The 27203-nt window shown below is 48.9% G+C and overlaps 1 protein-coding gene across 3 annotated transcripts in view; it reads right to left on the bottom strand.

Annotated features, from left to right (window-relative positions):
• The window catches only part of LOC137546907 (arylsulfatase D-like), a 57277-nt gene that overhangs the window by 6905 nt on the left and 23169 nt on the right, over positions 1–27203 (bottom strand). For all 3 annotated transcript variants that reach the window (XM_068269933.1, XM_068269935.1, XM_068269934.1), the window contains 5 exons: positions 20910–21032; positions 19235–19658; positions 18142–18278; positions 17625–17759; positions 1924–2086 (listed from right to left, as the gene is read on the bottom strand). In XM_068269933.1, coding sequence (XP_068126034.1) covers positions 1924–2086; positions 17625–17759; positions 18142–18278; positions 19235–19658; positions 20910–21032 — 982 coding nt within the window. The remainder of the gene's footprint in view (positions 1–1923; positions 2087–17624; positions 17760–18141; positions 18279–19234; positions 19659–20909; positions 21033–27203) is intronic.

The raw sequence follows: 27203 nt of genomic DNA, 5'->3' as shown, positions 1-27203 counted from the left end.
ACTCTGAATTAGCGTTGATGCAAAACTTGTAATCCAAATCTGTTAACTCTGTATCTTGCTCAGGTATCACAAGGTTGCTCCTGCAGCACACTTTAATATCATAAATATCATAACATGCAATGTGACAACTCTTCCACTGTAATGCTGACAGGTTGACTTTAAATATCTCACTCCTGTTAACTCTGCAGAACACATCAACTAAAGACCTTGTAACTTGTAACTCAACTCCTGACTCGAAACGGACTTGACAGGGACAATGTCTCTTTATCAACCAAACCTTAATGCTGGCAGGGGCTGTGTCAGCTATGCGGGTACTTTAGGGAGGCTTACGACTGTCTATCAGCAGCAGCTAGGCCTGAACATGCAATGTACTTCTTATCAACAGTAGCTTCTCTTAGCACAATGTCGCTGTGTGTGGAAGGCTTTCTCACACTAACAGTCTCTAGCAATACCACTTTAAAACACACTCTCTGGCTTGAAGTTGGCCCGCAGGCCTGTACTCATCTGTCTGTGGCCTCTGGTATGGCTCGGGTCTGGGCAGGGTCTGCCTCCTCCGGCCTCCAGTCACTGTCCAGCCTGCTGCAGCTGTCCTTACTGCTCTGGTCTCTCCTATGGCCGCTGGGTCCCCTCTCACTGTCCGAGCAACTGCTACGGCCTCTCTGTGTCACCTCCTGCCCACTCCGCACCACCAGCTCCTGGCGTAAGTCCTTCTCCTTCCTCTCTCTGGTGCGCTCTCTCTGGTCTCAGACTGTTCCCTCCAGCTACATCCTGGTCTACCTGAGCCTGGGCAGTAACTCTCTGACTGGCCACGTGGGGTTGCTGGAACGTTCCAGCAAATTCCCCTAATTTGCATATTGGATCCTTGGTAACAGTCTATCCCACCTTTTCTGACACTTGCTCTCTCTCCCATGCACCCATTTAGTTCCAAAGGCTGAGAGACTCAGTACTGCCATCTTGTGGCCATTTTACAGAAGGCAAATGTGTAATAATATTTTGTAACCTTCTTATGGGAGTTACACTAGCAATAAAAAAAGTCTATACAGCTTTGCAGCTTACTAGAAGCTGTCTCTGCTTTTCTTTAGCAGGTCTGGGTCAGTTCACTCTCGGTCATGGATGTTCAACTTCAGTCCTTTAAGAGAACCCGAGGTGGCATATTATCAGTGGCGTAGCTAAGGAGCTGAGGGCCCCGATGCAAGTTTTACTATGGGGCCCCCCTAAGCACTCAATACATAACAATTGATACGGCGCACCAAAACCTGCCAATGGCAACTACAGTGTCAGGGGTGCAAGAGGGGGATGGGGAACAGTGTGTTAATGATTATTACTATTCAAAGTATCTATAGAAGTGATTATTATGAGCACAGGGCCAATACAGAGCTAATACTGTAGTTAAGGGAGGGCCCTTTGGGGCCCCTCTGGCCCAAGGGCCCCGATGCGGTCGCTACCTCTGCACCCCCTATTGCTACGCTCCTGCATATTATAATCTTAATAGGACCCAGAGGCATGTCGTGTGCACAATGACATGCCTCTTGGTCACTGTACCGCCGCTGCCAGCCCCCCCCCCCCCCCCGCGCCACGCTGCACCTCCTTAAAAGATCGCCAGGCCAGCGGCAATCTGCTTGTCGCTACCTAGCTTTATTTATGTGAGGCTGTCAGTCAGCGTCGCAGCATCGCCCTCTCGATAACGTGCTCCCCCCGTCGCTCTCCACCTTTCTTTGCTTCCTCCAATAGGAAGCCAAGTCGCAACCCAGGAAGTAAAAGGTGTCCCAGGTATGTTGGTTATCCAACTAAACACCAGCCATTATACAGCTACTTTGACAATGCAAGACGATGCACTTGATCAGCTTTAAATGATATACCTATACCAACAATATACTAACTAAATAATGGCACTGCACAATTAAAACCTGCAATGAAACAAACCTGTCAGTTGGAAGTTTTCCACCTCCCAAACCCACCACAGTTGGGAATAAATCCATAAGACTTGTGGGTTCATCAATTACTGTGTCAGAAGGAATGACACCAGGCCACCTGAAAATACCCGGGACACGAATGCCACCTTCCCAGCCAGCCATGCCTTTTCCACCTGTAAAATGTACAAACTGTATTATATCTATAAAGTTTGAGGCAGTTATAACAAAAAATATTTTCTACTTTTACTATGCTGAGAGGGTGCATAAGTCTGTCTCCAGAGGCGTAGCTAGGGCTTTCAGCGTCTGGGGATAAAGACTATTAATGCGCCCCCTAAGGAGGGACCTGCGTGCCGTGCCAAAAAAGGAGCATGGCCACGCAACAGAATGTGGGTGGGGCTAAATATACATGACCTTAGCAGTGGTATAAAAGGTCTGCCAGGGAAGTTTGAGCTCTGCTATAGTGTTTCCCCCCAAAATACATGTAATCTGACAGTATTTCACCAAAAATACACGTAATTTGGCAGAGGTTCCTCCAAAATACAGATAATATGGCAATGGTTCCCCCAAAATAGACATAATCTGGAAGCAGTGGTTCCCCCAACATACACATAATCTGGCAGCTGTTCCCCAAAATACACTTAATCTGGAGCAGCGGTTTCCCAAAAATACAGTTAATCTGGCAGCAGTTCCCCAAAATAGGTGCCCCCAGTATAGGTAACCAGGTCTATAGGTGTCCCCAGTGGAAGTAACCAGGCCTATAGGTGTCCCCAGAATAGGTAGCCAGGTGTATATGTGTCCCCAGTATATGTAGCCAGGTGTATATGTGTCCCAATTATATGTAAGCAGGTGTATATGTCCACAGTATATGTAGTCAGGGGGTGTCCCCAGAATAAGTAGGCAGGTCTATAGTAGTCCCCTGAATAGGTAGCCAGGCGTATAAATGTCCCCAGTATAGGTAGCCAGGGGTATAGATGTCCCTAATATATGTAGCCAGGTGTATAAATGTCCCCAGAATAGGTAGCTAGGGGTATAGATGTCCCCAGTATATGTAGGCAGGGGGATATATCCCCAGTATATGTAGCCAGAGGTATATGTCCCCAGTACTGTATATGTAGCCAGGGGTATATGTCCCCAGTATATGTAGGCAGAGGTATATGTCCCCAGTATATGTAGCCAGGGGTATATGTCCCCAGTATATGTAGGCAGGGGTATAGTAGTCCCCAGAATAGGTAGCCAGGTGTCCCCCCAGCAGGAGGGGCAAACACAGAGAAGGGGAAGCTGTAGGCACAGCGGTGGGGAAGGTGGTTCAACTCTAGTATATAGTGCTGGGAGCTTGGCTATAGTATATAGTGCTCGGAGCTTGGCTATAGTATATATTCCTGGGGGCTTGGCTATAGTATATAGTGCTGGGAGCACGGCTATAGTATATGGTGCTTGGGGTTCTGCAATATTATATAGTGCTGGGAGCTTGGCTATAGTATATAGTGCTGGGAGCTTGGCTATAGTATATAGTGCTGGGATTTTGGCTACAGTATATACCTGTAGTGCTGGGGGCTCGGCTATAGTATATAATGCTGGGAGCTCGGCTATAGTATATAGTGCTGGGGGCTCGGCTATAGTATATAATGTTGGGAGCTCGGCTATAGTATATAGTGCTGGGAGTGGGAGCTTGGCTATAGTATATAGTTCTGGGAGCTCGGCTATAGTATATAGAGCTGGGAGCTCGGCTATAGGATATGGTGCTCAGCAGAGCTCGAATATTCGAGTAGCTCGAATATTCGAGCTCTTTTCCAGCTATTCGAGCTCGGTATTCGAGGTCCGAATAGCTGTAGCTATTCGAATGGGCTATTCGCGTACACTCGAATAGCCCATTCACTATTCGAGCTATTCGAGCAAACGGCGCTATTCGAGCTCGGTACCGAGCTCGAATAGCGTCATAGCCCAGATTGATGTCCTTAGAGCCAATCAGAGGGCTCCCAGGCCCTCTGACGGCAGCCAATCACAGAGGGGGACCCTGGCCAGCCCCTACCCTATAAATAGCGGCCGCCATGTTACGTTTCTCCGTCCTTGCCTGAGACTTGCATAGAGAGAGAGTTGCTCCTTTGTGCTTTGGCTTAGCAAGAGCTTTATTGTGGTCATTTACCTAGCGTTTTTGCTCACATACACCTCCTATACACACCTATATTGTTGTTAGTTAGTTAGACATTGTATTTTAGTTAGTAGCTTTTGTGTTACATAGAGACAGGCCAGCTGCTGCAGGCTTACAGCTTTAGGCCTCAGGGCCTTGCCTGTGTGGGCAGCTGTCCGCCTTGCCTGTGTGGGCAGCTGTCCTCCTGTCCTCTGTTTATTTCTCTCTATTCTATACCAGTATTTCTGCTGTCCTTTACTACTGATTGTATTAGTATTGTAGTTATATACTGTAACTGTACTAGGACACTCACTGTCACTGTTCATAGGCTACTAGCTGCTCCTGCGTGTGTGCACTCACTTTCTGTGTACACACTACACACACTCTATTTCCTTCTGATAACTGATTGATTATTGTAATTGAATATTGTAATTAGTTAGTTGTACTCACTGTTACTACTTACTGTACTAGGAGTCTAGGACACTCAGTCACTGTTCATAGGCTACTAGCTCCTGCGTGTGTGCACTCACTGTCTGTGTACACACTACACACACTCTATTTCCTTCTGATAACTGATTGATTATTGTAATTAGTTAGTTGTACTTACTGTTACTACTTACTGTACTAGGAGTCTAGGACACTCAGTCACTGTTCATAGGCTACTAGCTCCTGCGTGTGTGCACTCACTGTCTGTGTACACACACTACACACACTCTATTTCCTTCTGATAACTGATTGCTTATTGTAATTAGTTAGTTGTACTTACTGTTACTACTTACTCTTGCTGTACTAGGAGTCTAGGACACTCAGTCACTGTTCATAGGCTACTAGCTCCTGCGTGTGTGCACTCACTGTCTGTGTACACACACTACACACACTCTATTTCCTTCTGATAACTGATTGCTTATTGTAATTAGTTAGTTGTACTTACTGTTACTACTTACTCTTACTGTACTAGGAGTCTAGGACACTCAGTCACTGTTCATAGGCTACTAGCTCCTGCGTGTGTGCACTCACTGTCTGTGTACACACACTACACACACTCTATTTCCTTCTGATAACTGATTGCTTATTGTAATTAGTTAGTTGTACTTACTGACTGTTACTACTTACTTACTTACTGTACTAGGGACACTCACTCAGTCACTGTTCATAGGCTAGCTCCTGCGCGTGTTTGCGCGTGCGAGCACTCACTGTCTGTAGTGTACACACACTAAATTTACTTGTGATTACTACTGATTATTGTAACTGCTAGTTGTACTTCCTGACTGTTACTACTTACTTACTGTACTACACAACAGAAAGGAAGTGGGGGTGGCACACCTTACCCTGGGGTGGGTGCATAGCCTGTCGGTGCTAAGCCCAGGCACCAAATCATGTAAGCCAAGTATGAATCCAGGCTAGCACACCATTCACGTTGCAGTAATCTTCTTTATTGCTACATCAGCACATCAAAGTGACAATTGTTTCGGGGCCAATAACAGGTCCCCTTCATCAGACAGTGCAGACAAACGCACTGTCTGATGAAGGGGACCTGTTATTGGCCCCGAAACAATTGTCACTTTGATGTGCTGATGTAGCAATAAAGAAGATTACTGCAACGTGAATGGTGTGCTAGCCTGGATTCATACTTGGCTTACTTACTGTACTAGGGACACTCACTCAGTCACCTCACCCACCAACCCACTCCATTAAAGTACCCCACTTTTCACCCGCCCTTTTAAAAAACTTTTGTCTATACGCCCAAAACATCGAAGATGTCTGGAAGTGGCAGCCAGCGCGGTTTGGGCAAGGGGAAGGGCAGCAAGGGAATCAGGAGGAGAGGGAGCAGCATTGTGGCAAGCCGCGGGCGCGGGCGCGCCACCATGCACAGTTCCGCAGCAGCAGCAGCAGCGTCAGTGGCTAACATTCCTCCCATAGCCACTGGCCGTGGACGCCTTGGGCGCTGCCCAGCAGGAGCATCTGCAACTCACGCTGCAGAGACACAGCAGCAGCAGCGTGTAGCACCTGCTCCGATTTTCCTCCAGCCGGGTCGGAAACGTCCCATTGAGGAAAAGCATGCAGACACTGTGGTGCAACTGATGACGGAGGATGAGCAGCCCGCCATCAGCTCTGCATCCGAGGCCTCCACCCTCACCACCACCCCTGTTCGCAGCAGCCGCCCAGCAGGGCCTGGGGAGGAGGCCAGTTCACCGTCAGTTGGCGACCTGTCATTCAGCAGTCTTTTGACCCCAGGCATCATGAGTCAATTGTCTGCTGTTGTTGGCGATTTTGAGGAGGAGATGCTGATGGGCACTTTGGGGGATGAGGGATTGGACAGCAAGACTGTGGCGACAGTCAAGCAGCCCATCCATGCATCAGGAGAGGAGTTTGGGGGGTCCTCATCCCAGCAGGACATGTTTCAGGAGGGGGAGGATGATGATGACCCGGTGACAGACAGAGACTGGGTGCCACCACCTCCAGGGGATGTCGTCCTCAGCAGCTCTGAGGAGGAGGAGGAGGAGGAGGATGCTCTTGTGGGCCTTGCAAGGAGGCGCATCATTGCAAGCATTGGCAGCAGCAGTAGGCAGGTCCCACAGCCTGCTGGTGTCTCAGGCTCAGCAGCAGCAGCAGCAGCATCTGCCAGTACCACCACCAGCCGCACCCAAGCCCCCCAAGCCCCCCCCCCAACCACCACAGGGAGACAGGCAGCAGCGCTTCCATGCCGTAGGGGGATGTTTCTGTCACCAATCTGGCGCTTTTTCACCATGCCCACAGTGTACAGCAAGTACGCCACTTGCAACCACTGTCAGCGGAAGTTGAGCAGAGGTGCAGACCCCTTAAAGTTCTGCACCAGCTCGCTCATCAACCACCTTGCTGCGAAACATTTCCACCAGCATCAGGAGTTCCAGAGGCTGAAGGCATCTGGTGCTGGCAGTGGCACCACACCCATCACTGCACAGCCTTCAGCAGCAGCAGCAACAGCAGCCACCCGCCCTCCTGCTCCTCCAGCAGCACCAGCAGGAGTGCGGAAACGCACTGCTCCTCCCCCCTCTGCAACTCCTGCCGCCGACACTGAGGCCTGTTCTGGCAGCCAGTCCTCAGTGGCCTCCTCCGCTGTGTCTGCTGATTCCCGTGCCAGCAAAAGGCCATGCCAGAGCCTTTTGAGCGAGTCCTTCCAGGGGGTGGTTAGGGTTCTGCCTCCCAGCAGCCGTCGCGTGCAGCAGCTGAACGGCTTGCTGGCACGGGCCATGTGCTCCCAACTCCTGCCGTACACGCTCGTGCAGGAGGGGAGCGACATTCGTGCGCTGCTTGCTTGCGCAGCCCCAGACTGGCAGCTCCCCAGCAGACACTTTTTCTCCCGCAAGGCCATTCCTGCACTGCACCGCTTTGTGATGGCCAATGTGGAGCGAGGGCTGGAGCACGCGGTTGGTGAAAGGGTCCACGTCACCATGGACTCCTGGAGCAGCCGCTTCGGGACAGGCCGCTACCTGTCCTTCACTGTCCACTGGGTCAGCTTGGTGGAAGGGGGTGAGGATGGGAGAGCAGCAGCGGGCACAGCAGCAGCAGCAACACAGTGGGTGGTGCCACCCCGCAGGGTCAGGGGAACTGCAGCAGGTTCCTCCGATCCTCTGCCATCCTCCGGCACACCTGGCCAAACCCCCCGCCTCAGCAGCAGCGTGAAGGCCCGCCACTGCCAAGCGCTGCTGCACTTGGTCAGCCTTGGGAAGACCAAGCTGACGGCAACCCATGTGTTGGCCAAACTCCAGGAGCAGGAGAGGATTTGGCTGACCCCCAGAGGCCTCAGAGTCGGAGAGGTGGTGGCCGACAATGGGGCCAATCTGGTTGCCGCAATAGACAGGGGAAACCTGACCCACATCCCCTGTCTTGCCCACGTGCTGAACCTGGTGGTGCAGAAGTTCTTGCGCACCTACCAGGGGATGGGCGAACTGCTGGAAATGGCAAGGAACGTTGTGCGTCACTTCCGGCGCTCGGCTGCAGCCTGTGCGAGCCTGGAAGACGTGCAAAAGGAGCTGGATCTGCCACGCCATCGGCTGATCCTTGACGTTCCGACTCGCTGGAACTCCACCCTGGCGATGTTGGAGCGTCTGGTTGAACAGAAGCGCGCTGTCAAACAGTACCTTGCCCTGGCCACTGTTTCCGCCGCTCAGAGAAGGGACAAGACCAGCAACATCCCGTCCATCGTCCCCGATGATGACTGGAGGCACATGCAGCAGGTGTGCTTAGTGCTGGCTCCCTTTCTGCAGGCCACTAACATGGTGAGCAGGGACCATGCTATGGTCTGCGAGTGGGTGCCCCTGGTTTGTCTGCTGAACAGGGCCCTCGATGCTTTGCTGGAACAGGGAGCGGCAGCCTTGGACCAGCAGGAGCGGCAAGCAGCTGCACAGTCCACCTCTGAGGGGGAGGAGGAGGAGGACTTGGTGGAGGTCCCTGACCTTGCTGCTGATGAGGGGGATCAGCACAGTGCAGCTGAGTTGGTGCGGGGGTGGAGAGAGGATGAGGCTGACAAGGCAGAGGAGGAGGATGAGGACAGCAGCACTGCCGTCGATGTGCCAGCAGACGTGGCCCGCCTCTTCCCAATGGCAGCGCACATGCTGACGTGCCTGCGCAGAGACCCCAGGGTGATCCAGATGAAGCAGAGGGAGGACATCTGGATCAGCATGATGTTGGACCCACGCCTCAAGGGGAAGTTGAGCCAGTTCCTGCCGCCTGCAGGAGGAGACCCAGCGCAACAAATAAGGAGCTTGCAGCAGGCCCTTGTTGAGCGCTTGGAGGAAGCCTTCCCCCAGCCTTCCACCCCCACTGTCCAGCAGCCAGCACAGAGGCAGCAGCAGGTGCCTGCATCCAGCAGCAAGCGCCCCACAGACCTGCTGTCTCTCAGCCACGAGCTCTACAGGACTGTAGAGGCTCCGGCAGCAGTGACTAGAGAGGAGGTGCATGCAGCAGCATCCTCCACCGGTCACAGCCAGCGCCTGACCCGCATGGTGGCTGACTACATGGGGTCCTACAGCGGGCTTGACAGCGATGCCCCTGTTGATCCCATGGAGTATTGGGTCAAGCGCCTGGAGATCTGGAGCGAGCTGGCGCAGTACGCCCTGGAAGTGCTGTCCTGCCCCCCTTCCAGCGTGCTGTCCGAGCGCTGCTTCAGTGCAGCTGGTGGTGTGGTCACCGAGAAACGCTCACGTCTGTCTCACAAGTCTGTGGACAGACTGACGTTTCTCAAGATGAACCAGGCGTGGGTGGAAGGCGAGTTCCTGGCCCCTGTTGTCGGCGAGAGGGGGACATGAACTGGCTAAGAACCATCGTTAATGTGCCTTACCACCCTTTACCACCTCCTGGCTCCTGCTCACTAAGCCAGCCTGGTTCACTTTGACTATTACGTCGCCTGCAGCCACACATTTTACACCTACAGTGGGCTGCTGTGTACTGCCCTTCTGCTGTCTGTCTGTGTTTCCCACTGCCAGGGTACACAGATTTACCTTCTGCTGCCACTCTGCCACCAGCTATTACGTCAAACAATAGCTATATATCTGTGTAATTTGTTTTACAAACAAAACCAAAAAACCATTAAAAAAAAAAAAAGGTTTAATTTTTCTGAGGTGCCCGGGTTGAAAACTGTGTTGTCCCAGTTGTGTATTGGACACGATGTGGGCTGCACGACCGCTGTCTGGGACCTCCTGTTGTGTTCATTTACGGCCTGGTATCACGCTGCCTGCCTGCTGCCACACTCACACTACTCCTCCATTCCTCCTGCTGCTGCTGTCTGTCTGTGTTTCCCACTGCCAGGGTACACAGATTTACCTTCTGCTGCCACTCTGCCACCAGCTATTACGTCAAAAAATAGCTATATCTGTGTAATTGGTTGTAAAACCAAAACTACAAAACCATAAAAAAAAAAAAAAAAAGGTTTAATTTTTCTGAGGTGCCCGGGTTGAAAACTGTGTTGTCCCAGTTGTGTATTGGACACAATGTGGGCTGCACGACCGCTGTCTTGGACCTCCTGCCTGCTGTGTTTATTTACAGCCCTGGTATCACCGCTAGGTACCAGGGCTATTATGTCACGCTGCCTGCCTCATTGACTGCCTGCTGCCACACACTCATCCTCCTCCTCCTGCTGCTGAATTTACCTCCTGCTGTCTGTGTGTTTCCACTGCCAGGGAGCACATACAATGGCGCTTCCAACATGCGTGCGCCACCAGCTATTTGTTACGCTCAAAAATAGCTGCATTTCTTTAAAAAAAAAATTTGAAAAGAGAAATAAGTGAAGAAGAAGACGATATAGAAGAAGATGAAGAAGATGAAGAAGAAGAAGATGAAGAAGAAGAAGAAGAAGAAGAAGAAGAAGAAGATGAAGAAGAAGATGAAGATGATGAAGAAGATGAAGATGAAGAAGATGAAGAAGAAGAAGATGAAGAAGATGAAGAAGAAGAAGATGAAGATGATGAAGAAGATGAAGATGATGAAGAAGATGAAGATGATGAAGAAGATGAAGATGATGAAGAAGAAGAAGAAGATGAAGAAGATGAAGAAGATGATGAAGAAGATGAAGATGATGAAGAAGAAGAAGAAGATGAAGAAGATGAAGAAGATGATGAAGAAGAAGAAGAAGAAGAAGAAGAAGAAGAAGATGAAGAAGATGAAGAAGATGAAGAAGAAGATGAAGAAGAAGATGAAGATGAAGAAGAAGAAGAAAAAGAAGATGAAGAAGAAGAAGATGATGATGAAGAAGATGAAGAAGAAGAAGACAATATAAAAGAAGAAGAAGATATAGAAGATATAGAAGAAGAAGATATAGAAGAATAAGATAAAGAAGAAGAAGAAGAAGTATATACAGTACTGAACAAATTTCTGGACACAACTTCTCTTTTCAACTTTTTTTTTTTAAAGGAACATCCCCACATAATCACTTGCTGTTGTTACTTGGAAAAAAAGAGGTTTCTTGCATCATTCACCCTCAAAACAAGTGTTGGAAGCTATTTAAGGCCATTTCGAATAGTCAGCTCGAATAATGAGCTCGAATACCGACTCGAATAGTGAGCTCGAATTCCGAGGTCGAATCGAATAGTAAAAATTATTCGACTCGAATATTCGACTGATCTCGAATAATTTACTATTCGAATTCGACCTAACTCGAATTTTGAAAAGGGGTATTTGAGCACCACTAGATATAGTGTTGGGGGCTAGGCTATAGTATATAGTGCTGGGAGCTCGGCTACAGTATATAGTGCTGGGGGCTTCGCTATAGTATATAATGCTGGGAGCTCGGCTATAGTATAAAGTGCTAGGGGCTCGGCTATAGTACAGTATATAGTGCTGGGGACTCGGGTATAGTATATAGTTCTGGGGGCTCAGGCACAGTATATAGTGCTAAGAGCTCGGCTATAGTATATAGTGCTGGGAGCTCGGCTATAGTATATAGTGCTGGGAGCTCGGCTATAGTATATAGTGCTGGGAGCTCGGCTATAGTATATAATGCTGGGAGCTCGGCTATAGTATATAGTGCTGGGAGCTCGGCTATAGTATATAATGCTGGGAGCTTGGCTATAGTATATAGTGCTGGGAGCTCGGCTATAGTATATAATGCTGGGAGCTTGGCTATAGTATATAGTGCTGGTGGTTCGGCTATAGTATATAGTACTGGGAGCTTGGCTATCTGCAATTTCCATCAAAGCCTGTATCACATACAGATCTGTTTGAAGTTGCAGGAAATAAGACCACCCCTATTACTTAATTAGCATATTGTCTGCCAGCTGACTAGGCCTTCCTTCCTGATTACACATTGCTAATGCTATAGCTATGTGTATATAAGGAGAAGCACCTTGTCGGTTCGACAAGTCGGTTCGCTTTCTAAGGGCAGTTTTCAAAGGGCACAAACGAATTTACCAGAATTCAACAGTAATTCAGCAGAAATAAGCACCACATCAAGGTAACATTAACTTTGTTGTAACTTGCTTATATTGCTGCACACTATTGCTGTCTATCTAGATTATCTCTGCCTTTGATTCTGAACTGCACAGCCTACAAGCCACCCCACCAAACAAACACAAACTGCACTGATAAACGACTAAACGCTGCTCCATTGCCCTAGGTAAGCCCACCACCAAGTATCCTCCAACCTCTGCTACACCATTTTCCCTACCTATTTTCACCACCACTCCCATTGCAACAGTATGTATCCCCAACACATCATTATGCGGACCCCCCTTATACCACCTCTTTCCCTTGATCACCCGCCCTATTGGTGCCTCATGTTCTGGCTCCATCTGCTCCTCCCCCTGGTCCCTTGTCCACTGCTCACCACACATCCTAACCCCAGGCCCACTCCAGTCTCCCAGACCCCCCATTCCCCTCCTCATACTTCCTCTCTCACCCACAACCAAATTCACCCACCAAGCCCCTCTCCCCGCCGCCCCTCCCATCCTCCCCATACCCACAAACATTCTCGATCAAATCTCATTCCCATCCGCCCCATACTCAGACAATCTCTTCCGCTATCTGGCGCTCTCTGGAATGCCAGATCTATCCGCAACAAGCTTACAACTATCCATGACCTCTTTATCTCAAAAACCCTCACCTTTCTTGCCCTTACCGAGACCTGGCTCACCCCCTCTGACCTGCCTGCAGCTGCAGCCCTATCGTACGGGGGTCTACACCTCAGCCATACCCCAAGACCAGATAACAGGCCTGGGGGAGGGGTGGGCCTACTCCTCTCCCCATCCTGCACCTTCCGTGTCCTTACCCCTCCCCCGTCTCTTTACTTTACCTCTTTTGAGGCCCATGTTATCCGCCTCTATCATCCCCTCCCAGCCATTATTGCAGTCCTATACCGCCCCCCCTCCAGTACAATATCGCACTTCCTAGAAAACCTTGCCTCCTGGCTCCCACACATCCTGTCCTCCGACCTCCCAACAATCATCCTCGGAGACTTTAACATTCCAATTGATGAGCCTACCACCTCTGCTGCCACTCAGCTTCTCTCACTCACCAACTCCCTTGGCCTCACTCAGCATACTAATGCCACAACCCACAGTGCTGGTAATACTTTGGACCTAATTTTCTCCAAAGCCATCGCACTTACCAACCTGGACATTACACCATTCCCCATCTCCGACCACCACCTCATCACCTTCACCCTCACTCCATCCAGCACCCCCTGTCTCCCTCCTCAAACTGGACGTTGGCAGAGAGATCTACGCAACCTTGACCCCAATGTACTAGCCACACCCCTCCACTCTCTCTCCTCCTCCCTCCCCAGCCTAACCTGCCCCAACGAAGCAGCAGCGCAATACAACAGTAACCTCTCCGCAGCCTTAGACCATGCGGCTCCCCTGACCTTTCGTACCAACAGTCGCCCCAACCCCCAACCTTGGCACACTGCCCTCACAAAAAAACTACAAAATGAGACACGAGCTGCAGAACGCAAATGGAGGAAATCCCGCCACAACAATGATTTCCTGGGATACAAGACCAAGTTGCAGACGTACCATACTGCCCTCGCTGATAGTAAACAGATATACTTCACTCACTTGATCGCTACCCAAGCCTCCAACCCACGTCATCTTTTTGCCACCTTCAATGCCCTACTTAACCCCACACCTCCCCCCCCCAACCTCCACCCTCTCAGCCACTGACCTATCAAACTACTTTATCAACAAAATTACAACAATCCGGAGGGATATTTCTCTCCTCCACTCTATCGCCCCCGCCTCCCCACCACATCCGACTCCGGTCTCTTTCTCCTCCCTTACCTCCTTCAATCCTGTCACGGTGGAGGAAGTCAACCAGCTGCTGGCAACTTCACCTGCCACTTCCTGCCCCCTAGATCCGGTCCCATCTGATTCTCTGCGCCCACTTTTTTTTTATCTGGCCCCTGTCCTCACCCATCTGTTCAACCTCTCCTTCTCCACCGGCATCTTCCCCTCCATATTCAAACAGGCCACTGTGCTTCCCCTGCTAAAGAAATCTTCACTTGACCCTGCTCTGCCATCCAACTACCGCCCAATCTCTCTCCTCCCTTTTGCCTCAAAAATTCTTGAACGCCTGGCCCAACAACGCCTGACCAACTTCCTTAACTCCAACTCCCTTCTCGATCCCCTGCAGTCTGGTTTTCGCACAGCCCATTCTACAGAAACAGCCCTCACCAAAGTGGTAAACGACCTTGCCCTTGCCAAAGCCGAAGGTAAATACTCCATCCTGCTCCTCCTGGACCTCTCCTCGGCATTTGACACTGTCGACCACTCCCTCCTCCTCCACTCCCTGCAGCTAATGGGCATTCAGGACCTAGCCTTAGCCTGGATCTCCTCCTACCTCTCCAACCGCTCCTTCACAACATTTTTCAATGGCTCCTCATCTGCTCCTACACCCCTCTCAGTTGGTGTTCCTCAAGGTTCCGTCCTAGGACCACTCCTGTTCTCACTCTATACTGCCTCAATTGGTAAAATCATCTCCTCCATGGGTTTCAATTACCACCTGTATGCCGACGACACCCAGATATATCTCCACACCCCAGACCTCTCCTCCTCTACCATGGACAAAGTCTCTTCCTGCCTCACATCCATTTCCTCCTGGATGGCTGCCAGGTACCTGAAGCTTAATTTGGACAAGACTGAGCTTCTAATATTCCCACCCCGCACAGCTGCACCCCTCCCAGATCTGCACGTCACTATTGAAAATACTACTATCCACCCTACCTCCCAAGCCCGCTGTCTAGGCGTTACGCTGGACTCTGAACTTTCCTTTACAGCCCACATCCAAGGTATTGTCAGATCCTGCAACTTCCACCTCCGCAACATCTCCAAGATCCGCTCCTACCTGTCACTTGACACCACTAAACTCCTTATCCATGCCCTTGTCATCTCCCGCCTAGACTACTGCAATTCTCTTTTATCTGGCCTCCCCTCTAACCGTACTGACCCACTTAAATTGGTAATGAATGCGGCAGCCAGACTGATACATTCTTCTCACCGCAGCGCCTCTACAACTCCGCTCTGTAAAGCACTACACTGGCTCCCCATCAGCTTTAGGATCAATTTCAAAATCCTGTGCTTGGCCTACAAATCAGTGCACAAGACCTGCCCAACCTACATCTCTGATCTGGTCCACAGGCACATACCAGCCCGCCCCCTCCGATCCTCCAATGACCTGCGCCTAGTCGCACCACGCATAACTCAGTCACACGCACGATTGCAGGACTTCACCAGGGCTGCCCCTACTCTCTGGAACTCTCTCCCACCAGCCGTCAGACTCGCCCCCACCTTTAATACCTTCAAACAAGCTCTCAAGACTCACCTCTTCACGCTCGCATACCCCCCTACACCAGTATCATAATATGTTCTGTTAGACCCCCTCTCAAAAGACGCACCTATTGTCTCCACCCCACCCTTTAGATTGTAAGCCTCTGGCAGGGCCCTCCTCCCTAATGTATCCATCTTGATTATGCAATCTTACTCACAACCACCCTTCTTGTAGACTCGAACAGTCTCTATCTTGACCTATGACACTGTATTGTTATCAAATCATTTGCATGATCTTGTTTTGTTGTGAGTTTCCGTATGTTCTACCTGTATGTTAACCCATTTATCTATTGTGCAGCGCTGCGTAATATGTTGGCGCTTTATAAATACAATAAATAATAATAATAATAATATAGTGCTGGGAGCTTGGCTATAGTATATAGTGCTGGGGGCTCGGCTATAGTATATAGTGCTGGGAGCTTGGCTATAGTATATAGTGCTGGGGGCTCGGCTATAGTATATAGTGCTGGGGGCTCGGCTATAGTATATAGTGCTGGGAGCTTGGCTATAGTATATAGTGCTGGGAGTGGGAGCTTGGCTATAGTATATAGTGTTGTGGGCTAGACTATAGTATAAAGTGCGGGGAGCTCAGCTACAGTATATAGTGCTGGGGGCTCGGCTATAGTATATAATGCTCGGAGCTCGGCTATAGTATATAGTACTGGGAGATTGGCTATAGTATACTGTATAGTGCTGGGGGCACGGCTATAATATATAATGCTGGGAGCTCGGCTATAGTATATAGTGCTGGGAGCTTGGCTATAGTATATGGTGCTGGGGGTTCGGCTATAGTATATAATGCTGGGAGCTCGGCTATAGTATACTGTATAGTGCTGGGAGCTCGGCTATAGTATATAATGCTGGGAGCTCGGCTATAGTATATAGTGCTCGGAGCTCGGCTATAGTATATAATGCTGGGAGCTCGGCTATAGTATACAGTGCTCGGAGCTCGGCTATAGTATATAATGCTGGGAGCTCGGCTATAGTATACTGTATAGTGCTGGGAGCTCGGCTATAGTATATAATGCTGGGAGCTCGGCTATAGTATACTGTATAGTGCTGGGAGCTCGGCTATAGTATATAGTGCTCGGAGCTCGGCTATAGTATATAGTGCTCGGAGCTCGGCTATAGTATATAATGCTGGGAGCTCGGCTATAGTATATAGTGCTCGGAGCTCGGCTATAGTATATAATGCTGGGAGCTCGGCTATAGTATATAATGCTGGGAGCTCGGCTATAGTATATAGTGCTGGGGGGTCGGCTATAGTATATAGTGCTGGGGGGTCGGCTATAGTATATAGTGCTCGGAGCTCGGCTATAGTATATAATGCAGTGCTCGGAGCTTGGCTATAATATATAATGCTGGGAGCTCGGCTATAGTATATAATGCTGGGAGCTCGGCTGTAGTATATAGTGCTCGGAGCTCGGCTATAGTATATAATGCTGGGAGCTCGGCTATAGTATATAGTGCTCGGAGCTTGGCTATAATATATAATGCTGGGAGCTCGGCTATAGTATATAATGCTGGGAGCTCGGCTGTAGTATATAGTGCTCGGAGCTCGGCTATAGTATATAATGCTGGGAGCTCGGCTATAGTATATAGCGCTGGGGGGTCGGCTATAGTATATAGTGCTGGGGGGTCGGCTTTAGTATATAGTGCTGGGGGCTCGGCTATAGTATATAATGCTGGGAGCTCGGCTATAGTATATAATGCTGGGAGCTCGGCTATAGTATATAGCGCTGGGGGGTCGGCTATAGTATATAGTGCTGGGGGGTCGGCTTTAGTATAGGTATGGTGGGGGGAGGGGGTTGTTTTGGCCCTGAGTGTTCAGTTCTGACTCATCTGCTGTGGCGCCAGAGGCTTGACTATAGTATATAAGAATGCTGTAGAGTTAAAAATTGTTAGGCTTAGTTATAGGAGCGCTAGGGGACAGGATTAGAAGATAGAGCTTAGTGACAGGAGGGTTAATGTTAGGGGATAAGATAACAAGTTAGTGTACAACAGTTATAGCAGGATTAGTGTCAGGAGAGGGTAGGGAGAGTGTTAATCAATAGAGGCATGGAAAGTAATTTCGTTGTGTTAAACAATGACAATAAAGTGCTTGAATCTTGAATTACTCATGCCAAACCATTATTAAAATATTGTGAATGATATTCAAAATATAGCTTATTTCTGCACCCAAAATACACATGTGCCTCTTTTAAATGTATGCACATCCAGTTGTGAACAATAGACTTATCACCAGAGTAGAATGGTACTCTATGTACACATCCATCTCATGTTACAGACCTCTGTATATTCCATTCCATCCTCCAATTTGTATTCCTCCAAATTTGAGCTCTAGGTGTCCTCCATGGTCAGAAGTAAAATAGATCAAGGTGTTGTTTCTCAATCCTGCATTATCAATAGCACTGACAACTGAACCTGAAAAGGAGAATAGCCAAGGAACAAATATGAAAAAATGAATACTTCAAAAGTTACTTACTTAGTCTAGAGATTCCATTCTGTGCTAAAATTCACCTGTTCACAAAAAAGTGTGTGTGTGTGTGTGTGTGTGTGTGTGTGTGTGTGTGTGTGTGTGTGTGTGTGTGTGTGTGTGTGTGTGTGTGTGTGTGTGTGTGTGTGTGTGTGTGTGTGTACGTGTGTGTGTGTGTGTGGTGTGTGGTGTGTGGTGTGTGTGTGTGTCAGGGGGGGGGGGGGGACAAGTTTACCTACACATTTTGGGCTTTTGGAAGGCAAATAGATAAATGTATTTAGTGATAAAGTTAGCCTGTAAACTGCAAGACTGTAATAAGTCATGACTTACCTACTATATAGTCCATTTCTTCGATATCATCCCCATAAATTCCATGTTTGCTTCTTCCATAAAATGCTTTTGTTGTAATATGAGGGATGTGAACATGAAGCAACGAAACAACGAGCAAAAAGGGGACATCTTTATGCCTGTAAAACAGTTATCAAGTTTTTGCTATTTTTTTTCTCTTGTTCAAAATCTAAAAGGGTAAACTACATGAATTTCATAGTAATGACAATCAGCAGAAAACATCACTATTTGGCATGTGTAAGTGTCAGTTCAAACAGGTGACTGCCGGCGTCCATGCACGTGGCTTACCACCAGAATCCGCCATGTCCAGCATTGAGATAAATGGCAGTGTTTATCTGCGTTTACCGGCAATTGCGCAACGCCGCGGTTGATTTAATTTTCCAAAAGGTTAGATAGGTAGGTGCCTCCAATATAGGTAGCCAGTATAGTGGCACCAGTATAGGCTAGCTAGGTAGGTAGGTGCCCCCAATACAGGTTAGATAAGTAGGTGCCCCCCAGTATAGGTTAGATTAGGTAGGTGCCCCCCAGTATAGGTTAGATTGGTAGATGCCCCCCAGTATAGGGTAGGCAGGTAGGTTCCCCCCATAATGGAGGGGGAGTCAGCCACGGGGAGAGTAGCCCGACCTCTCCCGCCCTTCCTCTACCCGGGCCGCCCCCCGTGCTCCCCCCAGGGAAGTGCTGTAAATAGTCAGTAACTCACCTCCATGGTTCCAATCGTCGGTCACTAGCCGCTCTCCTCCTCTGCATAGATGTTTATATACACGCTGCTTCCTGCTAAACAGGAAGTATAGTGTGTATAAGCGCCTATGCAGAGGAGGAGACCAGCGGCCAGTGAGCGACAATTGGAACACACAGAGGTGAGTTATTGACTATTTACAGCGCTTCCCTGTGCTAACTCTGCAGACGGAGGGGGGAGCATGGAGGGCGGCCTGGGGAGAGGAAGGGGGGGAGAGGAAGGGGGTAGAGGTCGGGCTGCCCTCCCCTCCATTACAGCACCCCCCTCCCTCAGTGCTCAGGGCGGCCGCACGGCCCTAGAAACAGGCCTGACCTGTAGTAAGAGAAAACGGACATCTACCTCTCTATGAACTGCTGTGACTCCCGTACTGTATGAGCAGATTTCCTCTGTAAGTCCATTGGTTGCTCAATGATTTCATGGTTCTTCATCAGTATGCAGCTCCAATACTGGACAAAGCCATATTTTAAGTACCAAGTCATAAAGAACAAGAAGCCGAAAAGCGCACAACAGAAAACTATCTTCCAGCTGATGGGCAGCAAATTGGTATACTTTCCAATGACCATTGTAATCACAGCCCAGCTGATGAGCTGAGAAAGAAAAGTCAGTTGGGCCTTAAATAAGCCATCGATATCCAGCAAACCCCCAGGCTGACATTCACTAATGAGGGTAAAAGGGACCCCATAGAAATAATTAAACCCGTGGCTTAGAGGATGGTGACAGTAGTCATTGAGAATGTCACAGTTCACACCCAAGTGCCATTTTCCTGAAACACAAGAAAAAAACATTATTAGCACTCATTAACCTATACAGTAGAATCTCATTATAGTAATAATCATATAGTAAACCTCTGGCTAAAGTAAACTCAATCCTCACCTGTAGGATTTGTGTGCATCCTAATACATATGAATGGAAAGAAGGACTGCAATTAAAGAGACACTGAAGCGGAAAAAAAAATTATGATATTATGATTTGTATGTGTAGTACAGCCAAGAAATAAAACATTAGGATCAGATACATTAGTCTAATTGTTTCCAGTACAGGAAGAGTTAAAAAAACTCCAGTTATCTGTGAGGAAACACGGAAAGCTGCCGCGTGTGCCAAGAGCTAGGCGGCTGACTCCGATTCCTACGCGGCGGTTTGCGCGCGTCTGGTTGTGTGGTGGATTGCGGAAAAGCCGCCGCATGTCCTGACAGCAAAGCGGCTGTTTGCATGCAGCAGCGTGTGCTTGGTGTGGCGGGGTCTGTTTGTGCACCTAGGCAGATGGAGAGCTATGCACACGCGGGCCTGAATTCAGGACCTTTATACCAGCAGGGGAAGTGTCAGCTGATCAGAGTTCGGCGCGAACACCCGAACATCGCGGCCATGTTCGGCGAACGTTCGCGAACCCGAACATCCAGGTGTTCGCCCAACACTACTCTCCAGCGATGGCCTGGAGTACCCTCCAGTACAAGAGGCCTACTTGCATTCCAGCGTGCGTCTCACACTGATGTCATCCGGACTGTACTGCACAGGTACAGTAGTTCTGCGCCTGCGCAGTAAAGTCCGGATGACAATGCAACTCAATGAGCTGCATGGTGAAGTGCAAACAGATGCCAATGGTGAGGCCGGCATCTGCACCAGAGGGGAGTGGGAGCTAACAGGGCTGCGGCAAGGGCACAGGATGGCTGCCAGGGGCTGGAGGAAGCCCCAGGTAACTAGATTTTTACTTTTTATTTATCCTGGACCTTCCCTTTAATGACAAGCCCTTCTCTGTAATCTTATGGTAGTCTGTGCTTAGTGACCAGACTAGAGAACAGCATATAAAGCCTCTATAGGATCCAGAAGCTTCCCACTTCGTAAGTAAGTAGGTCTTTTTGTACCTGAGGCTCACCTCTTGTACACTTTAATTGCAGAGTTGCATAATAAGAGTCTGTGTGATGCCAAAACGTAATCAACAAATGTAAAATACATTTTACAAAATACTAGGGAAGAAAGTTAGTCTTTAGAGGTTAACAATGTGGCTTCTACACTTTACCTATAATGCCAGTTGAATAGCCTTCTTTCTGTAATATTTTGGCAAATGTTGTCTCATTAGGAGGAAGTCCACCAGATACGCCGAGCCACTTTAAAGCACGATCTGCTCTATTTGTATCCATACCTAGTAAAATGCATCATTGTTATTATCAATTTATAGCAGAGAACATTTTGTTAATAACCAGGCACATATTTGTAATTTTGTAATACCAAACAGAACAGACGCTGCTAAATCAGCTTTTAATACACACACACACACGCACGCACACACTACAACACACACAGTAGAGTCCTGGTTGCCCGGAACACAACTAATCACAAATCGCCGGCAGTAGTCACAGTGGTGAAGGCCAGCTTCTGAGGCTGTTTGTGGGCTCTGTTGTGCTTAAAGGATACCTTAGCTCTAAATCGATTTCAAAATGGACGCCTTATGTGTGTATGGGGAGTTGTGCAGAGTCTTACTACACCTCCCGTGCCTCAGCCTCCGATCTTCTCTAATTCGCCTCGTTCTGTCTCGCCTAGTCATTGCGGTCCGTGACCTCCGGCCTGGACATACTACACTGCACATGCGCAGTATGTCCGCTAGGGTGCCTGGTGACTCCATACAACGTGAGTATGTTCGGGTCGGAGGTCATTGACCGTGCAGACAAGTAGGCACAGAAAGGGCCGTATTGGAGGAGAACAAAGGATGACGCCAGGGCAAGGGAGGTGTGGTAACACTGCACAACTCCCCATACACACATAAGGCATCCTTTTTTAAACAGATTTAGAGCTAAGGTATCCAGACTGTGTTCCACGGCTCTTAAGGTGGTAGTATAGTAGTATATTTATACTATCAATTACTGTATTTTGACATTTAATATAGAGTTCATGGTATGTGGTATATGGAGCGGACTATAGTACTGTATTAGCTAGGCCTATTTTTTAATATGGAGTCTCAAGCAACCAGAAAGCACACTTATCTGGCATCCACAGACTTCGTTGGTGTCAGATAACCAAGACTCTACTGTGTATACAGTATGTGATTGGATGTCATAACATCTTTAAGAAAAAAGAAAAAGAAAACAAAAAAAAAAACTTTTAAAAACTTTGCAACATTGTCTGGCTGTCCTGCAGATCCTCTGCCCCTAATACTTTAAGCCACGGACTCTGAGGGCTGGTGCACACCAAAACCCGCTAGCAGATCCGCAAAACGCTAGCAGATTTTTAAACGCTTTTTTTTATTTTTATGAGGCGTTTTGCTAGCGTTTTGCGGATTGCTGCTGCGGTTTTCAGTATAGTAGATTTCATATATTGTTACAGTAAAGCTGTTACTGAACAGCTTCTGTAACAAAAACGCCTGCAAAACCGCTCTGAAGTGCCGTTTTTCAGAGCGGTTTGCGTTTTTCCTATACTTAACATTGAGGCAGAAACGCATCCGCAATCCAAAAAATGCCTCACCCAGGCATTTTTCGTTTCTGCAAAACGCCTGCCGCTCTGGTGTGCACCACCCCATTGAGATACATTGACCAAGCAGATCCGCAGCCGCAAGCGGATCTGAAAACGCCCAAAAAGCCGCTCGGTGTGCACCAGCCCTGAACAAGCATGCAGATCAGATGTTTCTGACTGAGGTCTGACTATATTAGCTGCATGCTTATTTCAAGTGTGTAATTCAGAAGACCCTAGTGATGCCAGAAAGATTAGCAAGACTGTCAAGCAACTGGTATTGTTTATAAGGAAATAAATATAGCAGCCTCTATGACCAGGGGCGGCGCCAGGGGGGTGCAAGGGGGTGCTCGAGCACCCCCTAGAATTGTCCAAGCACCCCCAAAGCACCCCCTGGAGTGAACTGACTTCAGGCGTCTAAAAGACGCCAAGTCAGTTCACACAGCGGCAGCACGGAGCAGCAGGCAGGGCTACGGTAAGATGGCCGCCCGGAGCCCTGTTCTGGCTTCGGGCGGCCATTTTCCCGTAGCCCTGCTCTCTGCATGCAGGCAGGAAGTCTCGTCGTGACGTCGGGAAGGAAGAGGATCGTGGGCGCGCGGGCGCTGCGCGCCACAATGAGGTCGGGACTCGGGACAGGAGGTCGGGAAAGAAGGTCTTCTGGCTGTAGGTGAGTAAATGGGTTTTTCTTTTCTTTTTCAGGTGATGCTGATTGTGCATATTGGGGTCATATCTGCTACGGATTGTGCATATTGGGGTCATATCTGCTACGGATTGTGCATATTGGGGTCATATCTGCCACGGATTGTGCATATTGGGGTCATATCTGCTACGGATTGTGCATATTGGGGTCATTTCTGCTACCGATTGTGCATATTGGGGTCATTTCTGCTACCGATTGTGCATATTGGGGTCATTTCTGCTACCGATTGTGCATATTGGGGTCATTTCTGCTACCGATTGTGCATATTGGGGTCATTTCTGCTACCGATTGTGCATATTGGGGTCATATCTGCTACGGATTGTGCATATTGGAGTCATATCTGCTACCGATTGTGCATATTGGGGTCATATCTGCTACAGATTGTGCATATTGGGGTCATATCTGCTACCGATTGTGCATATTGGGGTCATATCTGCTACCGATTGTGCATATTGGGGCCATATCTGATAACGATTGTGCATATTGGGACCATATCTGCCACCGATTGTGCATATTGGGACCATATCTGCCACCGATTGTGCATATTGGGACCATATCTGCCACCGATTGTGCATATTGGGACCATATCTGCCACCGATTGTGCATATTGGGACCATATCTGCTACCGATTGTGCATATTGGGACCATATCTGCTACCGATTGTGCATATTGGGACCATATCTGCTACCGATTGTGCATATTGGGACCATATCTGCTACCGATTGTGCATGTTGGGGCCATATCTGCTACCGATTGTGCATGTTGGGGCCATATCTGCTACCGATTGTGCATATTGGGGCCATATCTGCTACCGATTGTGCATATTGGGGCCATATCTGCTACCGATTGTGCATATTGGGGCCATATCTGCTACCGATTGTGCATATTGGGGCCATATCTGCTACCGATTGTGCATATTGGGGCCATATCTGCTACCGATTGTGCATATTGGGGCCATATCTGCTACCGATTGTGCATATTGGGGCCATATCTGCTACCGATTGTGCATATTGGGGCCATATCTGCTACCGATTGTGCATATTGGGGTCATATCTGCTACCGATTGTGCATATTGGGGTCATATCTGCTACCGATTGTGCATATTGGGGTCATATCTGCTACCGATTGTGCATATTGGGGTCATATCTGCTACCGATTGTGCATATTGGAGCCATATCTGATAACGATTGTGCATATTGGGGTCATTGGACGTGTTTTTTGTTAAAATCTGCTCACATTACGTGTGTTTTCTTGAGAAAACCTGCACAATTATGTGAATTTTCTGGGAAAAGGGTCACCAAAACTTGGGCCCTCTGTCTTTGCGTTGCACTTTTAAAGGGAACCCGAGGTGAGAATAATGAGGCTGCCATATTTATCTCCCTTTAAGCAATACCAGTTGCCTGGCTGCCGTGCTGGTCCTCTGCCTCTTATTCTTTCAACCATAGACCCTGAACAAGCATGCAGCAGGTCAGGGGTTTCTGACAATATTGTCAGAACTGACAAGATTAGCTGCATGGCTTGTTTCTGGTGTAATTCAGTTCACTACTACAGCCAAATAGATCAGCAGGGCTGCCAGGCAACTAGTATTGTTTAAAAGGAAATAAATATGGCAGCCACCATATCACTCTCACCCTGGGTTCACTTTAAATTACAGTTAGCCCCGCCCCCATCCGGTCATGACCACGCCCATTTTGTCGCCGCGGCGCGCTTCGCGCGCCGCAGGTTGTAACCACACCCATTTTTTCGCCGCGGCACGCTTCGCGCGCCACAGGTTGTAGCCACACCCATTTTTTGCCGCGGCGCGGCAGGTCGGCAGCTCCCCCGGAACTTGGTCCAGCACCTGCATAGCACCCCCTAAAAAAATTTCCTGGAGCCGCCACTGTCTATGACTGATTCCAACCGGACCTGTCGCCAGAGCCAGGACAAGATCCTCCAGCACCCAAAACTGAAACACCAACCCCCCCATCCCTCGCACCCCAACCGTCACAGACTGATTGCTATCAGACTAAGAGGCGTTCCAGGGCCACTAACACCTTAATCTCTACTTATCTGTGTAACGATTGGTGTCAGTAAAACAGATAAACCTGATTATTGGTGATCTGCAGTATCACCAATAATACAGATGCTATACCTGATTATGTGGTGATCAGCAGAATCACCAATAATGCGAGTATAGCTTGACACAGGATAACCAGATGTGTGCTAAGTGTTTAGTGCAACAGTAATACAGATATGAAAACCCCCTTTACCAGTGGAACTGGTAGTGGGGAATACTTTATTGAAAACAGGGAGAAAAACTCTCCAGCACGCTGGAGATGCAACCTTGCCAGGGTTTACCCGAGGAACGGGTGTAGAGTGAGACCTAGGGCACTGATCACCCGTGGAGCGGATGATACAGACAGTGTTGCAGTAAGTGATCACCTGAGGAGCAGGTGATTAAGACTGTACTGCAGGCAAGTGATCACCTGAGGAGCAGGTGATTAAGACTGTACTGCAGGCAAGTGATCACCTGAGGAGCAGGTGATTAAGACTGTACTGAGAATCCCTCACCAGAGACTAACTCACTTGTGAGGCCAGGAGAGTCAGACAAGCAGGTTCGCCAACAGACGGACAGGTACAGTACAAAGACAGAAGGCCAAATCAGAGTGGTATACAGGCTGAGTCGGCAACAGGATCAGACAGGCAAAAGTACAGAATCGATGAGCAATAGCAAGGTCAGAGTACAGCCAGAATCATACACAGGTAATCAGTAATACAATCTACAATAGTCCTAGTCTTGTTGGAAATCCCTGGTTTCCTCCCAGATCAAAGCACACCGGATACTAGTCTAAGGTCTGAGCGCTAACACGTAGCGTTTGCAACAGCAGACACTGAGCAACTGACAGGCAGGTCCTATATATACTGAAAGCGCTCATAAGCGCCGACCCAGTCACTCAGCCAATCAGAAGCACTGCTGGAGTCAGCTGACCGGCCGATCAGCTGACTCCCCTTCTATTCGCATAAAGGTCCTGTTGCCTGGCGCGCGCGCGCGTAGCTCTCAGTCTGTGAGCCAGTGACAAACCAGGCAACACACCAGCATGTAACTGCGCAGCGGAATCTGCCGCCTGAGACGCGGAACCTGCCGCCATACCGCTCACTGCTGCGGCGGCATCTCCGCTATTCCTTACACTCTGGCTTGCAGTCACTGCCATGTATCTCCTTTTCTTGTTTCTCTCTGCTTCAAACACAGTAGGGTAATGATAGCTGAGTGAGTTGAGCACCCCCTCTTAAGCCTCATACACATGGAGGCACAAATGTCTGCAGTTGCAGAGGGACAGAGATGCGGCGGAAGCTGTCGCCGAAAGTTTGTCCCCCAGGCGGAAGCTCCCTTCTGGCTGTGGGTAGCTGTCACTAGTCCGTACATACACACGCAGTACGCATGGCGGACTAGCGACAGTTGCGGAGACAGACGTTTCCGGCGATTTAACTTTTCTATCGCACGGCAACAGCTGTCTCCGGGGACAGTTCGGGGTGCGTGCCTCATACACACGGGGCAACTGTCGCCCAGACATGCGCCTGCCACATGTTTGTGGTGACAGTTGTGCCCTGTGTGTATGAGCCACTACATTGTGCCCTGAGGCTGGAGCCTCTCTTGCCTCTGCTGTTCACAAATGCATTTAGTGGAAGTGACCTCAAAAATAACAGAACAGACATGGGGGAAATGGCAGCTCAGTATCAGTCTGCAAGTTTGATATACTAAGCAGACATGATGAGAAAAGAATTGGACTAGTATATCAATGCTGGCCTGAGAGGAACCTGCATGTCCAAGGTCAGGGGGGCGGGGAAGGAAGACAGGGGGGGGGGAGGGGTTTGCCTGAAATAATTGCTCTTTGGCCTCTCTCCACTTCAGCTTACCAAAAGGACAACATGGGGGTCCCAAATCTACTACCATGCCTAGGGCTTCATTACATCTTAAGATGCCTTAATCCATCTCTGAACAGAATATGGAAGTGTGTAGGTAGCTTCAGTTGCAAACTGCAGTATGCTGTCATTGTTCCAAAACTGTACACAGTAGTTGTAGATAGGGCAGCAATGTGAGTCCATAAATGGGCACATTAACATCTGTGCTCGGTGCACTAAACAAGTGCTGAAATAACACGTTAGGCCTGGAACCCACTACAAAACGCTATT

The sequence above is a fragment of the Hyperolius riggenbachi genome, chromosome 2, assembly GCF_040937935.1.
Source record: "Hyperolius riggenbachi isolate aHypRig1 chromosome 2, aHypRig1.pri, whole genome shotgun sequence".
Taxonomy (NCBI): domain Eukaryota; kingdom Metazoa; phylum Chordata; class Amphibia; order Anura; family Hyperoliidae; genus Hyperolius; species Hyperolius riggenbachi.
The sequence above is the reverse complement of the archived record's forward strand: the minus strand, read 5'-3'. Positions and strand labels throughout refer to the sequence as shown.